We start from the raw sequence: 27508 nt of genomic DNA, 5'->3' as shown, positions 1-27508 counted from the left end.
AACAACTTTTAAAGGACTGCACGTTTCCCGCTGGAAGCGTGAGACTTTCCACTCTGCACCCGACGCCCCCGGCTCGACCTGCGGAGAAACAACACTACAGGGAGGACTCTATGGTGACTGCGACCCTGTGAGTAGCCAGAGTTGATCCCCCTGAGCCCACCCAGTGACGCCTGCAGAGGGAATCCAGAGGCTCCCCCTGACCGCGACTGCCTGCTTCTAAGAACACGACGCCTGGTAAAGACACTGCACCCGCAGCCCCCTGGACCTGAAGGATCCGACCTCCAGTGCAGAAGTGACCCCCAGGTGGCCCTCTCCCTTGCCCAGGCGGTGGCTACCCCGAGGAGCCTCCCCCTTGCCTGCCTGCTTCACTGAAGATACCCCTGGGTCTCCCATTGAACTCCATTGCAAACCCAACGCCTATTTGCACTCTGCACCCGGCCGCCCCCGTGCCGCTGAGGGTGTACTTTTTGTGCTGACTTGTGCCCCCCCCGGTGCCCTACAAAACCCCCCTGGTCTACCCTCCGAAGACGCGGGTTTCTACCTGCTGGCAGACTGGAACCGGGGCACCCCCTTCTCCATTGAAGCCTATGCGTTTTGGGCACCACTTTGAACTCTGCACCTGACCGGCCCTCACCTGCTGGTGTGGTAACTTTGGGGATGCCCTGAACCCCCAACGGTGGGCTACCTTGGACCCAACTTTGAACCCTGTAGGTGGTTTACTTACTTGCAAAACTAACAAACACTTACCTCCCCCCGGAACTGTTGAAAATTGCCACCACCTGGGCAAGGGAGAGGGCCATCTGGGGGTCGCTCCTGCACTGGAGGTCGGATCCCTCAGGTCCTGGGGGCTGCGGGTGCAGGGTGTTTACCAGGCGTCGGGTTCTTGGAAGCAGGCAGTCACGGTCAGGGAGAGCCTCGGGATTCCCTCTGCAGGCGTCGCTGTCAGGGTTTCAACTCTGGCTACTCACAGACTTGCAGTCGCCGGGGAGTCCTCCCTGTGGTGTTGTTTCTCCGCAGGTCGAGCCGGGGCGTCGGGTGCAGAGTGGAAAATCTCACGCTTCCGGTGGGAAATGTGGAGTCCTTTAAAAGTTGTTTCTTTGTTGCAAAGTCGCAGTTTCTTTGGAACAGGGCCACTGTCCTCGGGAGTTCTTGGTCCTTTGAGATGCAGGGTAGTCCTCTGAGGCTTCAGAGGTCGCTCGACCCTGTGGAACGCGTCGCTGTTGCAGATTTTCTCGAAGTCGGGAGACAGGCCGGTAGGGCTGGGGACAAAGCAGTTGGTGTCTCCGTCTTCTCTGCAGGGCTTCAGGTCAGCAGTCCTTCTTCATCTTAGGTTGCAGGAATCTGTCTTCCTAGGTTCTGGGGGCCCATAAATACTCAATTTAGGGGTGTGTTTAGGTCTGGGGGGTTAGTAGCCAATCGCTACTAGCCCTGAGGGTGGCTACAACCTCTTTGTGCCTCCTCCCTGAGGGGAGGGGGGCACATCCCTAATCCTATTGGGGGAATCCTCCATCTGCAAGATGGAGGATTTCTAAAAGTCAGGGTCACCTCAACTCAGGACACCTTAGGGGTTGTCCTGACTGGCCAGTGACTCCTCCTTGTTTTCCACATTATCTCCTCCAGCCTTGCTGCCAAAAGTGGGGCCGTGGCAGGAGGGGGCGGGCATCTCCACTAGCTGGGATGCCCTGTGGCGCTGTAACAAAGGGGGTGAGCCTTTGAGGCTCACCGCCAGGTGTTACAGTTCCTGCAGGGGGAGGTGAGAAGCACCTCCACCCAGTACAGGCTTTGTTCCTGGCCACAGAGAGACAAAGGCACTCTCCCCATGTGGCCAGCAACATGTCTGGTGTGTGGCAGGCTGGTAAAACTAGTCAGCCCATACTGGAAGTCGGTATGTTTTCAGGGGGCATGTCTAAGATGCCCTCTGGGTGTATTTCACAATAAAATGTACACTGGCATCAGTGTGCATTTATTGTGCTGAGAAGTTTGATACCAAACTTCCCAGTTTTCAGTGTAGCCATTATGGTGCTGTGGAGTTCGTGTATGACAGACTCCCAGTCCATATACTCTTATGGCTACCCTGCACTTACAATGTCTAAGGTTTTGCTTAGACATTGTAGGGGCATAGTGCATAGTTCTCATGCACCTATGCCCTCACCTGTGGTATAGTATAATGCACCCTGCCTTAGGGCTGTAAGGCCTGCTAGAGGGGTGACTTATCTATGCCATAGGCAGTGTGAGGTTGGCATGGCACCCTGAGGGGAGTGCTATGTCGACTTAGTCGTTTTCTCCCCACCAGCACACACAAGCTGGCAAGCAGTGTGTCTGTGCTGAGTGAGGGGTCCCTAGGGTGGCATCAGACATGCTGCAGCCCTTAGAGACCTTCCCTGGCATCAGGGCCCTTGGTACCAGGGGTACCAGTTACAAGGGACTTACCTGGATGCCAGGGTGTGCCAATTTTGGAGACAAAGGTACAGGTTAGGGAAAGGACACTGGTGTTGGGGCCTGGTTAGCAGGCCTCAGCACACTTTCAAATCATAACTTGGCATTAGCAAAGGCAAAAAGTCAGGGGGTAACCATGCCAAGGAGGCATTTCCTTACAGTTACTGTCACACTTAAGTGTGAAAGTACATAATGTGAATACCTATGTATATCACTTATCTTTGACGCTGATAGTGACGCCCTAAGGGTGTGGCACTGATAAAGTAAAATTAAAACACTGTCCTAACTATAAACATAGCAGCAATATTGGAAGACATAATTAAATAAATGTGCTAAAACAGAACAGGCTAAGTAGGTTAAAAGTCCTTGGTGACGGGGCACTGGCCTGCAAGCCAGAAGCCTAAGGTATATCCTGATTCCCAATAAAACCAAATAGGATCCACTACAATAGAAACAGTCCATCCAGAACCTTGATCATCTCATCCTCCTCTCTTCAGTCCACTGCATTTCTAGTTTGGATATTTGAGATTCACACACCACGAATCTTAAGCTACAACCCTGCCCATGTCTTCTCTTCCTTGCCACACCTGTCACAGTTTCTTCTGGCACCTGGCTATTTACAGCACAAGCACTGCTGGTCCAATGAATATAAGCTACGGTGGTCTCATCAAATACAAAGGTTTGAGAGGGATGTAATGGTATTCTTAAGACTGGAGCTACAAAGTGAATGTGCTTGAGTTACATAAGTAAGCCACTCACCTGCTTCTGCATTTTTAATACCTTGATGTTACAGATGCTCACAGAGGTTCAGAGTATTCCATGTATACTCACTGTAGGAGATATAATTAGTTTGCCAGTATTATGACTTACAGATTCCAAAAGGCTCAATTACTCTGTGACCCAAGCTCAATGTGGCATTCCTCAACGTTCAAGTCCAGTGTTCTAACTGCCTTATCCAGAGCTCATTTGCCACCTCAACAAGACAGTTTCATCTAGGGAATGCCTTTCTCATTTCCAAAGGACAAGCAGCAGTATTTTCATTGTAGGAAGTGGTGGAGTTCTCAGAGAACAGAGTGTGTACAATGCCAGCAAAGCTCACAGCGAGTTGTGTTAGACATACGCTGAAACATGTTTGAGGCTCACCTTTACCAATGTTCTAGTAACATATTCTTCTCCAAAAGCTTTACAGCTTCAGAATAGCTACTGGTGTCAATTATCAGCTGTTTGGCTTGTATCACTCTCAGGCAAAACTGTTAGATGACAGTAGGCCTCAATTATGAAGGATAATGGTTAACACTGCTACAGGACAAGCCAATGCTGGTGAGGATAACTGTGTGAAACCAACATAATTGAGTGTTCCTAAGTCTTATCTCACTTAATTATGTGCCTTGTGTCTACCTATGCCCCTAAAGAAGAGCATATAATTATGTACCGGCTAAATCCCCCATGTACTTTGCAGAGCATATTCACTGGGTGACCCACCACCTCTCTTCCCGCCCCCAACCATGTCCCTTTGCCTTAATCATTCCTGTGCCTGAAAGACCAACTATGATTTTTTTCTCCTTGAGAAATAAACTGCTTAGAGTGTCACATTCAAATCTGTTGTTTTTTCATTTAATCAGGTATCCCTGGGCACTGGCATCTGTATTGTGCCACAGAGTCACCTGGTAGGCCTTTGTTGCCTTAATTTTATTGTATTTACTGCTTTAAAAGACAAGCTGGCAGGGTGGATCAGAGTTGAACATATGCTGACAAATGCTGCTGTTTATTTGGGTGGAAAGCAGTGAAGAGTGATCAGACAGAGAGAGTCTGAGGTACATCGACCCTAGGGACTGAAGTTATTGCCACTAGAAAAACGGTTTTCAGTGAAAGAAGTTGATCTAGGGAACTGTGCATGGGCTTGAATGGTGAGCTATAAGGAACATCAGCACAAAATTCAAATTCTGGTAACAATAAACCGAGTGGTGGCAATAAGTAGCCCAAACCTTTAAGAGAGTGTGCCACTTAAAGTAAAATCGTCAGGGAGACTCATATAAGAGGGCAGGCCAATCAAATAACCTCTTACAGTAGCTACTGCTAGGCCGTGCTGTGCAAGAGACGCGTGGCTCGTAGAACGTTTGAAAGGTAGGACTGAAAGGGGTCAAACTTTCCCACACACATAACTGAACACATTAATTCCAGTAGCCTACTTAATGGATTTTGTGGTGTATTTCCTGGCAGCCACAATGGCCTTTGTAACCTCTGGCAGCAAGCAAAAGATCTCTAGTTGGTACCACTCAGTCACTATGCATGCAGCCGCAGCATTAAAGGATTGAGTTGGTTGACTCGACCTGCTACTAAAGAAAGCCCTCCATGTGTAGACAAGCAAAAAGGTACAGAGGACTGGGGACCAACAGACTTTGGGATCAAATTGTATAGGGCAATAAAGAACATTTCTGCTTGATCCTCTTGCACCCTCTGAAGGACCTTTGACAGCAGCGGCTTGGGTGAGAATGCACAAAAGACAGACTGCACTAAATGTACCCCTAGGGAACCATTCAGGGGGAACAGTTTGGCACAAAACCAAGGACATGTTCTATTATGGGCTGTGGCACAGAGATCCATGAACAGACACCCCAATCTAGAAAATATCATTACCGTCACTTCAGGAAAAAGGACCCACTCATGGTCCTCTAAGGAAACATAACTCAGATTATCAACCCAGATGCTGAGGTTGCATGGTTAGAAGCCCACTTGCTGACCCCACTACTACTGCTGAATTGCCTCCTAAAGTAGGACCACCCTGTCAGTTGATATAATGGATGGTGGGTCGTGTAGAGTGACCAAAATTGATTGGCCTTCCATTTGAATGAATTGAGAAGGCATTCATGGTAAGGAGCACTCCCCCACTTTAAACACATTTATGTGCAGGCCCTGCTTAGATATGGCCATCAGGCTCCATACCATGATGGCTCCCAGGTGAGCACACCAAGACAACGTGGAGAAGTGTGTATCTAAGGGAGTCTGCAAATCCAGTGGACTGAAAGAACAGCCTACCAACAGATTGGAGAGGCACATCTACGAGTGTAAATCCAGAAGGACAAAATTATAACTCTACAAATGAGCCAGAGGGCTCCCCTGATGCAGGAGCCACTGTTTGTTCAGGCACCACTGACCTAATGCACCAACAACATGCATGTAGTCACCAGACCTAACAGCCATAGGACTTGCAGAACCAGGATTGGTGCCTGAGCAGGAAAAGTTTGAATCCTATTCCAAATTCCTGCAATCCTCTGAGGAGAAGGAAAACCCTTATTACAGATTGTGTCTTGCACTGCTGCTATGAAGGTTAATATCTGTGTGTGACTGAGTTTGGTCTTCTGGGAATTGATTCTGAAGCCCTTCTCAGGGTATGCTCAACATGTTCTGTGCAGAGGCAGGGGGCCACACCTTCACCAGACAATGGTTCAAGGACCGAAAAACAAGAACTTCCACCTCTTCCCTGCCCTCCCCCTCTAGGAACTTATGGTTCAGAAGGGGAAGGGGGGGGGGGGAATCAAAGAGGATCGGAGGCCAAATAGCCAGTAGAAGATGGGGGGAATAGAACAGCTGATTATAAGTGTATCTAATAGATCCACACCAACTCAAAAGGAGCAACAGTATTGTTTGAGTGCTTGGATCAGCTAAAAAGGTAGACTATTGTGCCCTGCAGTACTCTTGAAATATTCAGTAATGATGCTGGAACTTCTTCACCAGGCAGGCCAGGCCCTAAAATTGTGTCGAGGCTCAGCTACTTTTGAAGTGTTCCAGACAGGAATTTGGCTTCTCTCTGAACAGCTGATAGCCATTAAAGAGTTTCTTTCTTGTGGTCAGGGAGGCTGCCAACAATCAATTTTGCTAGGTGCCACAACGTGTGGGTGTACCTGCAAGAAGGCATGTAGCATTCAAAGTATGAAGAGCTATACTCCTAGAGGAGAAATCTTTTTGGTCCCTAGGGTCGGTTCATTTTTAGACTCTTGATCTGGATGGGCCATGGTGAGGTGAGGATTGGGCAGAAGAGGCTTGGGCCATCACACTGTCTAGCACTTTGAATCACATCAGGAAGTCAATGTCAAAAGAAAACTAGGCTGTTGGAAATAAGGGAGGAGTCTTCCAAGCAGCCAACACAGGCTCATTGGCTTTTTAAAGCGCAGCTTAGGTTTTTATACTGCAGCGGACTGATGTAGGATTTTAATCAAAATGTTAGGGTTTGCCTCACGGATATGCAAGGTCAGCTCCACTGCTCTGACTTCTTTTCATACTGCAGAAATATAAACAGAGGCTACTAAGAGGCCCAACAGGGAAGGGTATGTGCTCTTTGAGAGATGAGATGAAGTTAGCTGCCTTTTGAAAGTTTAGGTGGCGGTCAGCATCTGTACTGTAAGAAGGAAGGAGGTTTTCAACCTTAGAGTAACCATCCTCTTTGTCTCCATAGTCTCCATCAGACACAGCATGAGAAACTGAATCTGTTCGGAAAACAGCCTCTAAATGGGTGAATCGTTTGACCCTAGGATGATGCTTTGTTAAAGGTTCTTCATCAAAGCCAGTTGGGAATTTATGATTGCCACCTGGGTAGATGTCTGCTGTCTTTGAATGTGGAAATAATGCCAAAATCATCTCCAAGGGTTTCACTTTTGACAGCGTTGTAGGTGGTGTCACGCCCACAGGTGCCACTACCTTGGAAGGTTCTAGTGTCATCCAAGGTTGTAGCTGATGGAAGTTACCAACCCTACAACCCTTGTTGAGTGCCTCACAGCTTAATGGGCCTGTCCCGAAAATAGACCGCTTGGCCTGCCGGAGGTAGGTTCATACAATGGCATCCCAAATTCCAGCTTCATCTTTTTCAAAGTTGGCTCAGAAAAGGAGAAAGAGACCAGCATCTTGTAATAGCATTGGGACCCCAAATGATCCCAGGAGCGGAACTGATTCCTTGAGAAAGGAAAGTACTGCTACCTTCTATAGTTTTTTTTTGTTGAAAGACCACTGGAGAGAGAATTACGGGTCAGAAAAGGAGACATGTCACTTTGGCATTTCCTTGCAGGCACTACCCAAAAGGAAATAAGCCTCCTGGGCATGGATATCCTGTGGTTACATCAAGGAACTGGAGATCCTAGACACCAAATGTAGATGTGCGAGTCCAATTAAGATGTTTCTGACCTAATCACTTTTGAAAGCTGATGAATTTTGTCAGTGAGGAGCTAAGACGAGCTATGGGATGTGCTGATAAGGAACTGATGTATGTGCGTTGGCTGATGCCTTATATGTCCTTGAGTTGGCACATCCTGAGTGGATGAAGACACGCCTAAAGTTGAACTGTGCCACCCAGAGATACTGGAAAGCTATCAACAGTAGAAGATTTTTTTTTTTTAAATCAAATACATTCTTAAGCCTGGAAGATATTCATAAGTTGAGGAATCTGCAGGAAGAAGAATACATCAGAATTCATTATAATTGGATTCCACCTAGGATTTGGTTCTTACAAGGACGCTGTTAGCAGAGCTAATGTGGCAGGTCAATCCATATGTTGAAATGTACACTGACATTTAAAATACCAAAGGTGCATTGCATTCCACAGTCACCGTAGAAAAGCAACTATGCATGAGAGCCACACTTCTTCACACCCAGGGGTTCATGAAGGACAAGAGTACAAATAACACCTCCAATTCCTTTCTTCCTTTTTCCCCTTCTTATATATCCTTATTTCCAATCTTCATTAGTCTTCCTAGTTTCTACCTTTCTCTTTCTCTTCAACCTTCTTTCCTTATTTCTTTGCTACTTTTAACTCCCTTTTCTTGCTCTTCACATGTCTTTATTTGTTCCTACCATGACACCATTATTTCTTCTTTTCTTTTTTCTTTCCCTATTCCTTTCGCTTTCTTTTTTATGTTTATACTCTTCCTTCCTCTTATCCTTTTTCCTTAATTTGTCTTCCATAGCGTTATGAAATTTTTACAGTTCCCTGGGCTTTTGATGATTAATTAGCAATATGGTACATATTAACAAACAGATTTTTTTCTTTTCTTCAATTGTCAGGATTTCTACTGTTAATCAAAATTGCTTGAAATGTTAAAAGAAAAACAAATGAACGTAGCAGAATGGGAGCTTAATTTTCTGAAGTAAACATGGCTTTAGATAAAGAAAGCTTTTTAGCTTTCTTGAATGCTTAATCACTTTTCTGCCTTTGATCTCAGTGTTTTTTTTCTTGGAAGACAAGTAATGGCAACAGTCCACTTAAGTTAGGGAATTCAATTAAACTGACAGCGAATGAACAATAAGCTGATTCTGAAAGTCAATAATGTTGTTCCTTTGATCATTTTTACTCTTGGAAAAAGGGGCCTTCACTCTTGAGGACTTCATTATTCCAAGAGTACCGCTTCAGACTTGCCTACTGAACCCATAACGTTTTAACCAATTTATCTGGAAAAATCTGGTGGCGGCACCATCTTGAACCCTATTTTTTTTTTTTAAGTTTATCAGAGTTATGTGATTTTTGGAGAACCTTGCAAACCCTGTAGGGAAGATTTGGGCTCAGTGTAATCTGAGACAGGCATTTAAGTCCCACAATGTTCAACTGTCGCCAGTAGCCACTGATAGACAGCCTTTTGAGACGTTTCGACTTGCCAGATTATTTCTTGCAAATTAGCTAACACCAGTATGTCAAGGAATTCAAATTAAATGCTGAGATATCAGCTTACCTTTCTCGACTTGCTCCCGTGCTTGCTGGTTAGTCATTCCAGGATACGGACAAACTCCTAAACTAAAGGTCTCCCAGAGTAGAATGCCGAAACTCCAGACATCACTCTCCGAACTGTATCTCCCTACAAAAAAAAAACACATTTGCCATAAAAACTTTAAAGGCTTAGTGAAAAAAGCAGTTTGAGGAAACAAGTGCAACATTTCAACCTTAGCCATCAACTAATTACCGTGTTCTGTAACAAGACAGAAACACTAGCCACACATGAAACATGGAAATATTAGAACACATTTATTTATTTTTATTATTCGGTCTAATATTTAGACCATTAAAAAGCATAAAAACGTGTCATACATCCAAAGAAAGACAGAGATACAGTTAATACACTCCTTATCCAACAACCCAAATATTAAATGATACTCGTTAGTTGATGGCTCCTGGCTTATTGGATACCATCTACCAGGGAAGTTTAAAAGAGAAACAGATGGTATACTGAATCTTTTCTGGTATTACCTATGAAAACTGATCTAATGCAAATTGTACATAACCAGCAGTTCATTGTACCCCATAGAATATTTCATACTTATAAAAAAGATTTAAAAACGAGACATTTGAATGGGTGCCATAAAATTAACCTCAATTTTTGAAGCAAAATATTCAAAAGAAAAGGATCATGCCATTTACAAAGGGCTATTCGCAACACTACTAAGAATTAAGCAAGTTAAAAAAAAACAATAAAAAACACAGACACAAGTAAAATCTAATATCATAGGTGAACCGACACAAATAATCAGATTTAGGTTCTCTAATCGTCTAAAATTCTCGTCCACTGGCTGCTGGTCCTCTCCTCAGTCATTAGACTAAGATCTGAGATAGTCTTACTACGAATTGTCCATGCTGCTGACAAATATTTGGAGACAGACCCTACTATCAACGTGGAAGTATCATGTTTGCATAGTCTATAAGCAGCGGTTCGATCATGTAGTAGCAGTACCTTACACAAAGGGATAATCCACTTTCCTCTAGGGCGTTTATACAAGGGGCAGAAAAATAAAACATGCTCAGCAGTTTCCTTACATAAATGGCAGTTTATGCATTTATCAGACATGGGACTATTGGTCGACCAACGGGCCGTATAGCTGTTGGTTGCTAGTGTTCCATATCTGAACTGAAGAAATAAGGCTCGGGCACGTGCTGGTATGGGGAGATCCAAAAAAAATTCGGGCTGGGGTTCGTGTTTAACTAGCAGAAACTCTGCTGTCAGCCGACCTAGCCCATTGCGGTGAAAAAACTCATCATAAATTGTTCCCCAATGTCGCTCTTTGATCAACAGTCTAGCATTAGCAGGGGTCATCTCAGGATTCTCCCAATAATGGGGAAAGCCCAGCTTAACCCAGGCTGATTTCATCTCCCTCAACCAACTGACTTTTTCCTATCCCTGGGAAGGTAGTATAAGATCTTTGATTGCTATCCTGAAGGTCTCAAGTTCTTCAGTTTTCCATAATTGAACCCAATATAGAAGTTGCCTTAAACTTGCAGTATCTTTGATGCTATTTATACCAGGTCAAACCTTAGGGGGATCATAGGTGTGCCCTTCCCTAGTCTAGATATGTGTCTGCAAAAATTGTTTTCTTTGGATTGGAGAATATCCAATTGTCTGTGTAAACCCCAAAGTTCCGCTCCGTACAGGGCAGCAGCACGAATTTGGACTTTATAAATTTAAGAGATAGGGATCAAAGGGGGGCTTGCTACAGTACTAGCCTTTCGTTCTAGCACTCCACCTCTTTGGCTGATAACAAGTGCCCCTTTTCTTATGGCTGCATCCCAAGTACCCTTGTCCGATAATCTAATGCCCAGGTAATTGTACTCCGTTACCCTCTCCAAAAGGACTGAATCCATTACTATATTTGCTTTTATCTTCTTTTTCGAGGTGCTATATACCATACATTTTGTTTTCTTGGCATTGATATCCAGCCCATATTCTCTACAAAATACAAAAAACTGGTTAACCAAATTTTGGATTCCCATAGATGTTTTGGCCAGCAGAATAGTGTCATCTGCATAAAGCAGGCATGGCACTTTATTCCCGGCCAAATTGGGAGAATCGTTAGTACAGTTTGCTAGGTAATTAATGCAATTATTTATGTATAGGAGGAAGAGGGTAGGGGCTAGGACACAACCCTGTCTGACCCCTCTTTCAACGGCGACTGGGTCTGTTAAATCGCCACCCTTACCACTCCTGATTTGTGCGTAGGTGTTCTCGTGTAGTCGGACCATAAGTTTCAGGAGACCAATGGGGATGCCCATATCGGCTAATGTCAGCCATAGCTGGTTCCTGGGGAACAGATCGAAAGCAGCTCTAAGGTCAATGAAGACCACAAACAGGTTGCCCCCTCCTACTTCCACAATCTTCCATTTGATTGTTAGAAATCTTAGAACTTGGTCTATGGTACTGACTGCTGGCCTAAACCCTGCTTGTAAAATGGAGATGGCATTAGTTTCCAGGATCCATTCTTCAAGATGGAACAAGATTTGCTTTGGGAAATTGTCAAGTAAGGAAATTGGACGATAATTGGCAGGGTCAGAGGGACTGCCTTTTTTAAAAATAGGAACTATCTCTGCTCCCTTCCAGGAGCTCGGAAAAGGCGCTCCTGCAGCAACTGCATTAGAAACCAAGTTCAGGTATGAGGCCCATATATCCGGATTTGGCTTGTACAGGTCACCTGGAATTTTATCGAGACCTGGGGCCTTTCCCCATTTCACTGAGACAATTGCAGCCTTAGTTTCTGCGAGAGTGAATTTGATTGGGGGGGCCTCAAAGGTAATATGATTCAGTTACCCCGTAGTAACATCTGTGGGCCCTGAGTATAATCAGCCAAAGTGATCTGTCCCCTCTACGGGGAGTATTGAGGCACCAGGCAGACGGCTAGGTTCCCCACTGGTGTCAGCCACCAGTTTCCAGAATCTCGAGGTATCATTAGCTTTTGCAGACTCCAGAAGGGAAACCCATCTAGACTCATCCCATCGCCTGCGGGCCCTGCCAAGTACCTGTTTATAATTTTTCCTTGCTTGCCTTATTGATTCTGACTGACCCCCTCTTAGAGCTCTGAGTAGTTTGTGCTGTGCTTCCCTGCATGCGGCACTAAACCACCTTGCATTACACTTTTTTAATTTACTAGCAATCTCTTTTGTAAAAAGGTGTTTTATGGACTTAAATAATTGGGTATGGGCTACTAAGAGCCCTTCGCCATCATCTAAAAGCAGGGACAAGCACTCCATTTGATCGGCCAACAGGCTATACAAGGATGTCGTAGGACCTAGGTCGGTGTTCACAGATTCCCATTTGACATTACGTCTATTGTTTGTCAATGCAAGCTGTTGTTCATAGATCTTAGGACAAGGGGCTTCAAGTAGAGGTAGTAAACCCCAGACCGATAGGATCAATGGGTCGTGATCGCTTTCCTCATGTTCTAAAATCTTCATGTCAACCATATGACCCCACAGCCGAATGTCAAGCAAGATATAATCTATCTGGCTCTTCTGGGCTCCACGCCTGAATGTAGGGTGAAGATCAACATCCGAGAGGGAACGACCGTTACAGGCACGGAGACCGTGTGCCAGTGTAATGTCCACTTTGCTTGACACCAATTGGGGGATGCCCCATTAGAACACATTAATTTACTTATTTTGCTAGTCCATTGTTTAAACTGTATAAGAACTAGTAAGACAAAAACACACAACTTCAGAATTGCTCTCCATTCATTGACACATGGATTTTTATTATAAGAGTGTTGGTCTACTTGTGTAATTGTATCTACACTAGATTTTGAACTATTTCAACCTATAGAGGTATACCCATGCTGTAGGATGCTATGGGCCAACAACCACACAAGCACCATTGCCATGCCCCTGATGCATCCAATAACCAGACAGCTGACTGTGAGTTAGGCTAAGACCGAAGTGTCAGAGTTGAGGCAGTCTTCGCCGAGTTGCCTTGAGACCGAACTGCTGCACCATAACACTTTCATTTGAGTTTCAAAGCAAAAATATTACAGGAAAAGCTGCAGAAAATAAACTAATAAGCTACTTACCTTTGGTAATGAATTATCTGGTAGAGACATAGGGGGTCATTACGACCTTGGCGGGAAAAGGTGCTTACCGCCGTGCAGAAGACCACCAATACACCGCAGCAGCGGCGGGAGACCGCCACAGCTATTATGAGACACATTACGGAAACTGCCGAAATTCAGACACCCACAAAATACCGACACACCAAAGGTCAGCGATAAACATGCGGAAACAAATCCTCCACGCCAACAGAAACACGCCAATGCTATTATGACCCACGAATCCACGCGGCGGTCTTTCAACCGCGGTATTCCATTGGCGGTACACACCGCCGCGCTCAAAATACACACACAGCTCCAAAACACCGCCACATTGGACAATACCAAATACACACACCTGATACACATACAAACAACACTCCCAACACAATATAAAACACACACCCACATCACCCACAAACCCCTATGACCAAAAATTAGAGACGAAGGCCAGAGAGAGATAGCACAGAATAGAGAACCCCATCACACAAAGGCACACTACACCATCACCCACACAACATCCACGCACAAAACATCACATACCACTACACTCACCACACTCATCAACACATACACCGCCCCACACATTACACACACACCCCATGTCACGCCAAAGACACCCCTCGCTTCTCGGAGGAGGAGCTCAGGGTCATGGTGGAGGAAATCCTACGGGTAGAGCCACAGCTATTTGGCTCACAGGTACAGTACACATCCATAGCCAGGAAGATGGAGCTATGGCAAAGAATAGTCGACAGGGTCAACGCTGTGGGACAGCATCCAAGAAATAGGGAGGACATCAGGAAGAGGTGGAACGACCTACAGGGGAAGGTGCGTTCCACGGTATCCAGGCACCACATCGCGGTACAGCGGACTGGCGGCGGACCCCCACCTCCTCCCCAACAACTAACAACATGGGAGGAGCAAGTCTTGTCCATCTTGCATCCTGAGGGCCTCGCAGAAGTCGTTGGAGGGACGGACACTGGTAAGTCAAATCTCAACTATTATATCCCCCACCCTACCTGCATGCTATCACACACCCCCACCCTCACACCCTCCACTAACACCCTAACTCCTCACTAATGTACCCATAACACCAACCACCCATCCCAACCCCAAGACCTGCATGACACAACTAAGCATGGATACTCATCACTAAAGCATGCCCACTGCACAGACCCACAACACCCCCCAACCATCACCACATAAGCTCCCACACAGGAATGCTAGCACTGGGGTACACGCACACCCAACCATTGCACACCATGAAACACACACATGCAATAATCCTGTACTCATACCCCCGCAGGAACCCGAAGGAACGTCACCACACCAGAGGGTCCAGACAACACCACTCCACCCCCAGAAGAGGCCCACAGTGACGACAGCAGCCCTGCCCTACTGGATCTTGATGACCAGCCCGGACCATCGTGGGCCTCAGGACAGTCGGTTCCCCTTGCCCAGCCACAGCCCAACACCGAACTTCCACCCTCTGGTAACACCAGCACAGCACCCACCCAGCGGGCCCAAACCTCCCTACCCAGGACAGGTCAATCAGCGGTGTGTCCACCACTACAGGGCACCCAGGCTAACCCAACACCCCAACAACAACAGGGACCTGGGGGCGGTGGTAGTGGGCACACGGTCCAGGGGACGGAGGCACAGGAACATAGGGGAACTGGGAGGGCTGCTGTGCGACAGAGGGAGTACAGGCCAAGGGAACCTACTCTCAACGAGGCCCTCTCCTCCATCATGGGAGCATACCACCACTCCCAGGAGACAATGGCAACGGTACTGGACAAGTTGCAGGAGACCCTGCGTCTGCAGGAGGAGCAGTATTTGGGGTTCAGGGAGGAGCTCAGGACCATAGGCTCCGCCCTGGGCACCATCGTAGGGGTGCTGACGGACATTCAAAAGACCTTGAGGGACACCGTGGCACTCCAAGGGGCCCCTGACACTATCCAGGACGACGAACTGCCCACCACCTCCGCCGGCGCTAGTGGACAGGACGCCCACCACAGGACCAACACACCAGCACCCCACCCTCTGCAGATGGAGAACCACCACGAAAGTGGTCCCTGAGATCCAGGAACAGGACAGAGCAAGATGGCAAGACCCCCGCCAGGAAATAAGACTACCCTGATTGTCCCCCCATTGTCCCACTTTGTTACCCTGTCCACATTGGAAGTGCCCCAGCTCCACTTTCAATGGCCAGATGTGCAATGTACCTGTGATACTAATAGACTGGACTCTGCCATGGACATTCTTCCACCATGACCTATCCCCATTTCACAACCCCCCTACATTTTTATGCACTTAAATAAACACCCTTGAAACCTTAATAATATTGGAGTCAGTCAATGATTGTGAGCTTTGTATTGTCAATTACAGTGTTAAAAAAGGTTACCCATTGGAAGGCCAACATACCGATGTCACACATCACAAGCCTTTCAAGGGTGCAAGCTGTTGACACGTAGGTTACCACATTACTGAAACTGAAATGGAAGGGGACAACTCAGTTAACAAATAGGGAGTGAAATGTAGGTACAGGATAGAGGTAGACGTGTGAAATTTTATATTATGTGAAATATGAAAATGTACTCACCTGTGTCTCACTGAAAATATTGCTGTATGACTGACTCCCTGTTGTCGTTTTCATCTTCATCAGCTTCATCCTCATCACTGTCCACAGGCTCCACAGGCTCACCCGCTGCAACAACACCGTCATCTGGATCATCCTCCTGCAGAAAAGGCACCTGGCGTTGCAATGCCAAGTTATGGAGCATGGAGCAGGCGATGATGATGTCGCACACCTTCTTCGGTGAGTAGAATAGGGACCCACCTGTCATATGGAGGCACCTGAACCTGGCCTTCAGGAGGCCGAAGGTCCGCTCGATCACCCTCCTAGTCCGCCCATGGGCCTCATTGTACCGTTCCTCTGCCCTGGTCCTGGGATTCCTCACTGGGGTCAGTAGCCATGACAGGTTGGGGGTAACCAGAGTCCCCCAATAGCCATACACGGTGCCTCTGGAGTTCACCCATCATATCAGGGATGCTGCTATTCCACAGGATGTAGGCGTCATGCACTGAGCCAGGGAACATTGCATTTACCTGCGAGATGTACTGGCCTGCCAAACAGACCATCTGGACATTCATCGAATGATAACTCTTCCTGTTCCTGTACACCTGTTCATTCCTGCGGGGGGAACCAGAGCTACATGGGTCCCATCAATGGCACCTATGACGTTGGGGATATGTCCAAGGGCATAGAAGTCACCTTTCACTGTAGGCAAATCCGCCACCTCAGGGAAAATGATATATCTCCTTACGTGTTTCAGCAGGGCAGACAACACTCTGGACAACACGTTGGAAAACATAGGCTGGGACATCCCTGATGCCATGGCCACTGTTGTCTGAAAAGACCCACTTGCAAGGAAATGGAGCACTGACAGCACCTGCACATCAGGGGGGATTCCAGTCGGATGGCGGATTGGTGACATCAGGTCTGGCTCCAACTGGGTACGTAGTTCCTGGATTGTGGCACGGTCAAACCGGTAGGTCACGATGACATTGTCAACAGGTCCACCAGCGGTCGGTACACCGGCGGATTCCGCCATCTTCCAATATGTCCCAACTGACGGTGCCAAAGAAGGACAACAGCGAAGAAACTGTCAGCATTCCTCCAGGTATGTACCCACAGTCACACACAAGACTACACCAGACAATTAACCCATCCGGGAAAGGTTTTGAGTGTAGGCCTCGGTATGTGTGACGCAGTAGTAATTGAAGCCATGTGGGCCCCTGAAATGGCGGCTGCCTGACCTCTAAACTGGGACAATGGAATTGTGGGGTAACTGCGCTGGCGTTGGACACCGTCGCGGAAGGCGGTCGTAGAGCGCGGCGCAATGCTGCATTGGTTAACACTGGACCCTATGGGTACCAGGAGCCAATGAACAGGTGCGCTGGCAGTGATGATGCGCACCGCCGCGGACGTCACCACCATTTTCTATCTCTTCAATCACTAGATACCTGACCTTCGACAGGAGAGGACCTACACTGCTAGTGCTGCTGTGACCTCGGTCTGGAAGAGACGATGGCTGCTGCGTCTGGGGAAAGGGCCCCTGCCTTCACTGCACAGGAGTTGGAGAAACTTGTGGATGGGGTCCTCCCCCAGTATACGCTACTCTACGGTCCTCCAGACCAACAGGTTAGTACAGGGAGCACGTTGTATGGGCTAGGCCTGGGTGGAGAGGGCTGGGTGGATGAGGGAAGGGGGCAGAGTACATAGAACAGTCATGCATGGGGATGAATGGGGCCAATTACAACGACGGTGCAGTAGGTAATGACTGTTCCTCTTTCCTTGTGCATGTCATGTAGGTCAGCGCCCACCAGAAGAGGGACATTTGGCGTGCCATCGCCAAGGAAGTCCGGACCTTGGGGGCCCACCAGAGACGGGGCACCCACTGCCGGAAGAGATGGGAGGACATTCGCCGCTGCAGCAAGAAGACGGCGGAGGCTCAGCTGGGGATGGCCTCCCAACATGGGAGGGGTGCCCGTCGCACCATGACCCCCCTGATGTTCCGGATCCTGGCGGTGGCCTACCCGGAGTTGGATGGGCACTTAAGGACATCACAGCAGACACAAGGGGGTGAGTACAACCTCATACTATGGACTTTGCGTGCAGTGGAGCTGTCTGGGTGGGGGTGGTGGGCTGTGGGTGTCCCTAGGCCAGGACGAGTTAGGTAGGCAAGGCCCCTCCGTTATGTAGGCCATGTGGCACTCTACCCCAGCTCAAAAAAAAGGAAAATGTATGTATAGTTGCCCCTTTGCCATCCATGTGGGCAGATTTCTACCATTGCCATGTAGGCCATATCCCAGAAATAGCATGTGCAGAGGGCAGGAGCATGGCGTAATGCATGGGGCTGCTGCGTCTGTCTTGTCCGCCAACGGTAGCGGTATGCCATGCACTAAAACTCTCTTTCTTCTGTCTCCACCCTTTTTCTGCTCTCCCTGTCCTTCTGTACATCAGCATCAACAGGTGGAGGTACAGTGGCACCGGAGCACGAGGGAGCTGCATCCCACATGGCCATGGAGGGCCACACCACAGACTCTGAATTCACCAGTGGGACGGAGGGCGAGGGGAGCTTCACGTCGGCCACAGGATCACCAACCAGCGACACGGACTTGTCCGCCGATGGGAGCTCCCCTGTGGTGGCGGCACCATCTGTGCACCCCACTTCTACAGGTACAGCTGCCACCTCCCCTACCATCACCGCCCTCCCAGCAGCCCCTCAGCGTTCGCTCCGTGACCGCTCACCCAGGCCCTCAGTGAGGAGGCCATTGACCTCCTCAGGTCACTCACTGTTGGGCAGTCTACCATTGTGAATGCCATCCAGGGTGTAGAACGAGAGTTGAAACACGGTAATGCATTCCTGGAAGGCATTCATTCTGGTCAGGCTGTCCTTCAGCGAACCCTGCAATCTCTGGCCTCAGCACTGATGGTAGCCATTGTCCCTGTATCCAGCCTCCCCCCTCCAACTTCCTCCACCCAGACCCAATCCCCTGTACTCCAGCCCATCCCAAGCACACCTACAGACCAGCATGCACACAAGTCAACACACACAAGTAGCTCAAGCAAACATAGGCACCACACACACCACAGGCACTCACACAAGCATCACACCCATACAGATACAGCAACATCCACTGTCTCCACTGTGTCCCCCTCCTCCTCTTCTCCCTCCTCCCTCCCAGTGTCGTCTACACACACACACCTGCATGCACCACATCTACAGGCACTAGGACTGGCACCAGGACACCCAGCACCACAAGCCGCTCACCTGCACTCACCACCTCCACTGCCATATACACGTCTCCTGTGTCCTCTCCCAGTGTGTCTGTGACGCCCCCTCCCAAAGTACCCAAACGCCGGCAATCACTCACCCAACATCCATCCACCTCACGACAGCCTCCAGTACCTGCACCTGCACCCAAAACAGCTAAAGTGACACCTCCTACAACCACCTCCTCTTCCTCCACTCCCAGAGCCCCTCCAGCTACCCATCCCAGTGTACGTCAGAAACTGTCCTATGTCAAATTGACCTTTTTGCCCCCCCCCCCAATTCATCAGTCCCGTCGTAGCACCTCAGCCAAAAAGCCTCCAGTACCAGTGGTGCGTGTTCCAGGTTTTTGGAGTGTCCCGTCTACCAGGGCAGGCAGAAGGACCCAGAGCCAAGGCACTGTCAGCCCACCGCCTGTAAAGGCTCTGAAATTGGAGAGTGGACGACGGGACCGTGTCAAGACTCCTGGTGGGACAAAAAGAGAAATGGGATCCAAGGCGATTGGTGAGTCAGCTGTAACTCCAAAGAAGGTGGGGAAGGTCCCGAGGAAGTCTCCCCAACCTGTTGTGAGTGTCACGGCGGAGAAGTGCGCCATCATTTACGGCGGTCCTGACACAACTGCCAGCACCGTCGTTACTGGTCCAGAGACCACCGCCAGAGTCAGGAGACCACCGCTGGAGTCATTGCCCAGGAGGGCCCAAGTATTGTCACTGGTCAGGAGACCACCGCCGGACTCATTGCCCAGTAGGGCCCAAGTATCGTTACTGGTCAGGAGACCACCGCCTGAGTCACAGCCCAGGAGGGCTCAAGTATCGTTACTGGTCCAGAGACCACCGCCAGAGTCACAGCCCAGGAGGGCTCAAGTATCGTTACTGGTCCAGAGACCACTGCCAGAGTCACAGCCCAGGAGGGCTCAAGTATCGTTACCGGTCCAGAGACCACCGCCAGAGTCACAGCCCAGGAGGGCTCAAGTATCGTTACTCGTCCAGAGACCACCGCCGGAGTCACAGCCCAGTAGGGTCCAGGATCCCACAGCCCCGCTGGGCAATGATGGAACGTCAAGCCACACACCAACGTCCAGTGTGGAGTTCGTCATGCCACACACCAATGTCCAGTGTGGAGATCGTCATGCCACACACCAATGTCCGTACCAGAACCGCCATGGCAAAGCACCGCTGAACAGGCCAAAGACTGCCACGGTGAAGACCGCTGAACAGAGCAAAGACTGCCATGGTGAAGACCGCTGAACAGAGCAAAGACCGCCATGGTGAAGACCGCTGAACAGGGCAAAGACCGCCATGGCAAAGCACCGCTGAACAGGCCAAAGACTGCCATGGTGAAGACCGCTGAACAGGCCAAAGACTGCCATGGTGAAGACCGCTGAACAGGGCAAAGACCGCCATGGTGAAGACCGCTGAACAGGCCAAAGACTGCCATGGTGAAGACCGCTGAACAGGCCAAAGACTGCCATGGTGAAGACCGCTGAACAGGCCAAAGACTGCCACGGTGAAGACCGCTGAACAGAGCAAAGACTGCCATGGTGAAGACCGCTGAACAGGGCAAAGACCGCCATGGCAAAGCACCGCTGAACAGGCCAAAGACTGCCATGGTGAAGACCGCTGAACAGGGCAAAGACCGCCATGGCAAAGCACCGCTGAACAGGCCAAAGACTGCCATGGTGAAGACCGCTGAACAGAGCAAAGACTGCCATGGTGAAGACCGCTGAACAGAGCAAAGACCGCCATGGTGAAGACCGCTGAACAGAGCAAAGACCGCCATGGTGAAGACCGCTGAACAGAGCAAAGACCGCCATGGTGAAGACCGCTGAACAGGCCAAAGACTGCCATGGTGAAGACCGCTGAACAGGCCAAAGACTGCCATGGTGAAGACCGCTGAACAGAGCAAAGACCGCCATGGTGAAGACCGCTGAACAGGCCAAAGACTGCCATGGTGAAGACCGCTGAACAGAGCAAAGACCGCCATGGTGAAGACCGCTGAACAGGGCAAAGACCGTGTGGGTATGAATAGTCCGGCACATCAGGCATTGTTCTCCCATGTGCAGCTGGGACAGTGACAGGACATGTACTTTCACGGGGAGACTCATCCAGTCTGGGCACCAGTCCCACCCAGTACCAGTAGAGAACTGCACTACTTGCGAAGATGTGTCTTTGCACTCCCCAGGATGGCTCAGTGGGCAAACCACCCACTGTAGGGACTTGAGAGACTGTGGCTTTGCACTCCCCAGGATGATACAGTGGGCAGGCCACCCACTGTAGAGACTTGAGACTGTGGCTTTGCACTCCCCAGGATTGAACAGTGGGCAACCCACCCACTGTATAGACTTGAGAGACTGTGGCTTTGCACTCCCCAGGATGGTACAGTGGGCAAGCCACCCACTGTAGAGACTTGAGAGACTGTGGCTTTGCACTCCCCAGGATTGAACAGTGGGCAACCCACCCACTGTATGGACTTGAGAGACTCTGGCTTTGCACTCCCCAGGATGGTACAGTGGGCAACCCACCCACTGTATAGACTTGTGAGACTGTGGCTATGCACTCCCCAGGATCGAACAGTGGGCAACCCACCCACTGTATAGACTTGACAGACTGTGGCTTTGCACTCCCCAGGATGGTACAGTGGGCAAGCCACCCACTGTAGAGACTTGAGAGACTGTGGCTTTGCACTCCCCAGGATGGCATACATGGGCATGTAGCCCCGTCGTGGATCTGGCTTCGCATTCATCTGGCTGAGGTGCCCCCCCTTCACTTCCCCCTGAGGTGCCTGTAGTGTTTCTATCTGATGCCCCGGCAGTGTTCTCTCAGATTTTGGTCAGGTATCTATTGTGGGCCTCGCCCATGCATTTTTGGACTGTTTGTGCACGGACATTGTTGTGTACATATCTGCACTACTTCTTGTATTGTATATTTAATTTTGACAGATTTCGTGATATATATCAGTATATTTTTGTATGAGTAGTATATTGGCACAATACAAAGTTTGACCGCAATTCGCTTTGTCTTTGCATTCTTCAGGGGGGATTGTGGGTTGTTACTGTGATTTTTGTGACTGCATTGGTGTGTATGTTGTCTAATGCGAGGGTGGGGATGGGGGTGTTTGGTGGGTGTCCCCCTAACTTTTGCCTCCCCCCTCCCCTGTGTCGTAGGTGCAGTACTCACCGGTATCCTCTGCGCCTACGTCGCTGTTGGTCGTAGATGAGCAGGAATACAAGGGCAGGGAGTATTTGTAGTTCCGGCTCCATGGTGTCCTCGTTCCTCGTGGGATGTGTTGAGGTGAGCGTTTTCCCATAGCAAAAGCTGTTTCCGCCGTGTTTTTATCCACGGTGAATCCGCCCCGGAAAAGGTGGCGGATTGGTGTGTTGTGATAGTGTGGGCCGTACATTGTCTCCCGCCTGTCTGTTGTCGGTGTCCGCCGTGCTGTTTGTCTGTACCACCGTGGCGGGCGGTGTGTTAAAGTGGCTGTCTTAGTTGGCGGTTTCCGGCAGGGTCGTAATTCCCTTTTTTTGTCCGCCGGCATGTTTGCGGTATTACCGCACCTTTAACACCGTCCGCCAGGGTTGTAATGACCACCATATTGTAGTTACAGATTCTTTACCTTAGAATTTTCCCCAGCCGTCAGACTGGATCCAGAGATTTTTCTTCGAGCAGTACCCTTGAGCACCGTCAGGTGGTGCTGGTCGACTCCAAGTCTGTTGTAGGCATCTTGGTCAACGTGATGATGTTGCGCTAGGATGTAGGCACCACCTCGGCACACTGACATCAGTTTCTTTTCACAACTTTCCATGCTAGTAGCTTAGAGCCATGAAGAACACAGAGTGGTGTGCCAGAACTAGGGCCCTGAAAAGGGGAATCCCTTTCCCTAGAAATCAGTTTGCAGTGCAGGGAGGATGGGCAGGTTGGTAAGGAATCTGCAACTAGAATATGTCTCTAACAGATAAATTGATACCAAAAGTAAGTAACTTGTTCATCTGCTAGAGACTTATGGTTGCAGATTCCTTGCCTTAAACTAGATACCCAAGCAATACCTTCCTTGGTGGTGGGCTGTGAACCAAGATCATACTAGAAAGTCCTGTAGCACCAAACAGCCAAAGTAGCCGTCTCTGCGGACCGGACTATCCAGGCAGAAATGCTTTTTGAACATGTGCAAAGATGCCCATGTTGCTGCCTAGCAGATGTCCAGGACAGGGACTCTGTGTGCTAACGGTGTGGTGGCAGCATTTGCTCTGGTGGAGTGAGCATGCAAGCCTTCAGGGGTTGCTTTTTTGCCAAGGCGTAGCACATCTTGATGCAGAGCACCACCCATTGGGACATAACCTACAAACAGTTGATCGTCCAACCAGAAATCTTTGATGCGATTGAGGTAGAACAACAACGTCTTTGTAGATCCAGATGGTTGAGTCTCTCCTCTTAATGATAGGGATGTGGGGGGGTGTAAAACGTAGGCAATGTGATGGATTGGCCTACATGAAAAGGCGTAATTACCTTAGGAAGGAAGGAGGCCCTGGTACGAAGCACTAATTTGTCAAGATGGACATATAAAAATAGTGGCTTCGAAGAATGAGCTTGAAGCTCACTCACTCTGCGAGCAGAGGTAACGTCAATGAGGAAAGCAGTTTTTAGTGTGAGGAGCCACAAAGGACAATTATTGTAAGGAAATGCTTCATTGGCATGGTTACCCCCTGACTTTTTGCCTTTTGTTGATGCCAGTTATGATTGAAAGGGTGCTGGAACCCTGCTAACCAGGCACCAGTATTCTTTCCCTAAACTGTACCTTTGTTCCCACAATTGGCACAGCCCTGGCACCCAGATAAGTCCCTTGTAAATGGTACCCCTGGTACCAAGGGCCCTGATGCCAGGGAAGATCTGGAAGGGCTGCAGCATGTCTTATGCCACCCTGGGGACACCTCACTCAGCACATGCACACTGACTCACAGCTTGTGTGTGGTGGTGGGGATAAAATGACTAAGTCAACATGGTACTCCCCTCAGAGTGCCATGCCCACCTCACACTGCCTGTGGCATAGGTAAGTCACCCCTCTAGCAGGCCTTACAGCCCTAAGGCAGGGTGCACTATACCACAGGTGAGGGCATATGTGCATGAGCACTATGCCCCTAGAGTGTCTAAGCAAAACCTTACACATTGTAAGTGCAGGGTAGCCATCAAGAGTATATGGTCTGGAGTTTGTCAACCACGAACTCCACAGTTCCATAATGGCTACAGTGACATCTGGGAAGTTTGGTATCAAACTTCTCAGCACAATAAATGCACACTGATGCCAGTGTGGAATTTATTGTAAAATACACCCAGAGGGCATCTTAGAAATGCCCCTCTGAATACCAGTCCGACTCATAGTGCTAGGCTGACCAGTTTCTGCCAGCCTGCCACCTCCAGAAGAGTTGCTGGCCACATGGGGAGAGTGCCTTTGTCACTCTGTGGCCAGGAACAAAGCCTGTACTGGGTGGAGGTGCTTCTCACCTCCCCCTGCAGGAACTGTAACACCTGGCGCTAAGCATCAAAGGCTCATGTCTTTTCTTACAGCACCCCAGGGCATCGCAGTTAGTGGGGATGCCCGCCCCTCTGGCCACTGCCCCCACTTTTGGCGGCAAGGCTGGAGGAGATAATGAGGAAAAACAAGGAGGAGTCACCCACCAGTCAGAACAGCCCCTAAGGTGTTCTGAGCTGAGGTGTCCCCTGCCTTTAGAAAGCCTCCATCTTGAGATTGGAGGATTCCCGCAATAGGATTAGAGATGTGCCCCCCTCCCCTCAGGGAGGAGGCACAGAGAGGGTATAGCCACACTCCAGGACAGTAGCCATTATCTACTGCAAGTCCAATGCTACCATCCAGTCTCAGGGTCCAAGGCAGACAAGATCTGGGTGAGGGCGAGTATTTTGAACTTCTCCTTCCTGAGGAAGAGATAGAGGGCCCGGGGGTCCAGGATAGGGCGACGGCCCTTGTCCTCCTTCAGCACCAGAAAGTAGGATAACAACCAAAACCTACTTCTGGCGCAGGGACCCTCTCAATGGCTCCCTTGGCCAAGAGAACTGTGACTTCCTGAAGGAGAAGTGCCAAATGATCTTCCGGTAAGCGGTTGTAAGACGGTGGCATGGACGGAAGTATAGTCTGGAAGGGGAGGGAGTAACCCCCTCGGGCTATTTGCAAAACCCACCGGCCGTTGTGATGAATTGCCAGTGGGGCAGGTGATGGCGGATCCTCCTCCAAATGGTCCGGGATGGTGCGACTGAGGAGGGTTTGGAGGCTGCAGCGGGGTGGACAAGGCAGACCTCTGGCTCTCTCACCCACGAGCTCGTGGGATTCCGTGTCCACGACCAAGTAGTGGCTGTGCAGCCTGCATGGCTGGCAGGGAAAGGATGTGGGGGGGAGCCCCTTCCATGGGCACGAAAGGGGTGAAAAGCAGATTGTGTTGGGCAAGAGGCTCCTGCGAGGCCAAGGGGCCGGGTGGGAGCCCGGGACTCCTTGCAACACTCGAGCGCCGAGTCCACTATGTCTCCGAAGAGACAGGTGCCATCGAAGGGCATGTCCATGAGAGACTGTTTGATATCCCCAGAAAAGGCAGACATCCTCAACCAGGCGTGGCGCTGTAAGGCCACCGTCGACGCAACCGATCTACCCAGTGAGTTGGTCGTGTCCAGCCCACAATATATCGTGGACTTGGCCACATCCCTCCCATCAGCAACTGCTTTGGAAATGATAGCCCAGGCCTCCTTCAGGACCTGCGGCAGCACCTGCGCAACCATATCCCATAAGGTAAGGATGTAGTGGCCCAAAAGGCATGCGCTGTTCATGTACCGCAATGCCAAACTGGAGGAAGAAAACATCTTCTTCCCAAGCTGATTTAGTCTTTTTGATTCCTGACCCAGAAGGTGGATGGGAATGAGTTAAATGAGGAAGAAGCCTGGATGAAAAGGCTCTCAGGCGTAGAGTGTTGGGACACAAATGTAGGGTTGTTCGGCGCAAGCCGATGGCAGCTGGCAATTGTCCTAGTCACAGGAGCCCCTGTGCTTGGTCTGGACAAGGTACCCAGTAGGACATCCCTGAGGGCTTCATTAAAGGGTAACAGGAGATCCCAGGTGGAAGCCTCAGGCTGAAGCACCTCCATCAGGAGTTTAGGCTTGACTGCCACAGAAGGAAGCTAGAGGTAGAGGACCTCAGCCACCTTTCTGGCTACCATGGAATATGAGGCTCCCTCCTCAGCAGCCGTGGTAGGGGAAGAAAGCATGCCAGCGTCTGGAGAAGTATCCAGAACACTAGCCTCGGCCAATTCCTGTGCCCTGTCAATTTCAGGATACTCTAGCTGGTATTCTAAAGGGTCCAGTGACTCCTCAACTCTCACGGTACCTATATCCATAGTAACGAGGGTCAGGATCCAACCTGGGGTGAGTAGATCCCATTGAAGACGGATCCGGCGTTGAGTGACGTTGTTCTGGCTCCTCTGGGATAAGTATTGGGCCGACATCAATTGTGGGCCTAACCAACGTTGGGAGCGTCGTCGTCTTTTCTGGCACTGAGGAAGGTCACGTTGGCACGAGCGGTGTCAGCATGGATCCGATAACAGACCCGGAGGGACCCTCAGTAGCTGGGGCATTAGCCGATGGAACAGAACCCAAGGGACCCCCTTCAGACTCCACAGGGCCCGAAGGTACCACAGGGGAGTCGGTCTGCCCGAAAATGAGGCGCATGGCTTCATAAAACTCTGAGCTGGGCAGGGGTGGCTTAGGCTCCCGGAAACTCAGGGAGGTACGGAGCCGAAACAGAAGTAGGCTCCGCGGATGGAGGCATAGAGCGTTGACACTCTTCCCACGTCTTGTCATCCGAACGACGGGGCGAAGTCGAAGAACATTTGGCCTTTTCGACTTCTTCTTGAGACTCGAGTGTTCGAAGGACAGAGTGGGACGGCGAGCAGTGGTGGTGACTCTGCGAGCGGTCTCATGACGGTCCTCTCAAACAAGACCAGGAGCGATACAGTTCAGCACCAGGCTGCCATAAACTTCAGGGACCGCTCCCTCAAAGCCTCTGTGTTCATGGCCCGACACTCGGAGTGTAGTCACGCTCCAGGAACCACAAGCACATGAGGTGCGGATCAATCACAGACAGCATTCGTTGAGAGGAGTCACACGGTTTACACCCGGTCTTCCATGACATCCTTGATGCACCAAAAGAGTAAAAAAAATTGACAAAATAGTTGAAGTTAGTCAAAAAATGTCTAAGGGTAGCTCTCTCCGGATGTGCGTGCAGGCTGGCGTGGAAAAGAACTGACGTCAGTGCGCCGCGGTTGTGCCTATATACGACTGCTACGTCATCTGAGGCCGGGATCGCTATACAACTTCTTTCTTCAAAGAAGCCTGGATTCCGGTCACAGATGGACTGCTGAAAATAGCTTT

At 49.6% G+C, this 27508-nt stretch overlaps 1 protein-coding gene across 1 annotated transcript in view; it reads right to left on the bottom strand.

The window, feature by feature from the left end:
• FER (FER tyrosine kinase) overlaps nt 1-27508 on the bottom strand; it is a 772263-nt gene that overhangs the window by 37723 nt on the left and 707032 nt on the right. Inside the window, exon 18 of the mRNA XM_069226363.1 lies at nt 9150-9272. Within this exon, the coding sequence (XP_069082464.1) occupies nt 9150-9272 (123 nt within the window). The remainder of the gene's footprint in view (nt 1-9149; nt 9273-27508) is intronic.

Source organism: Pleurodeles waltl, chromosome 1_1 (genome assembly GCF_031143425.1).
Source record: "Pleurodeles waltl isolate 20211129_DDA chromosome 1_1, aPleWal1.hap1.20221129, whole genome shotgun sequence".
NCBI lineage: Eukaryota > Metazoa > Chordata > Amphibia > Caudata > Salamandridae > Pleurodeles > Pleurodeles waltl.
Note: the sequence above shows the minus strand (reverse complement) of the source record. Positions and strands in the feature narration are given on the sequence as shown.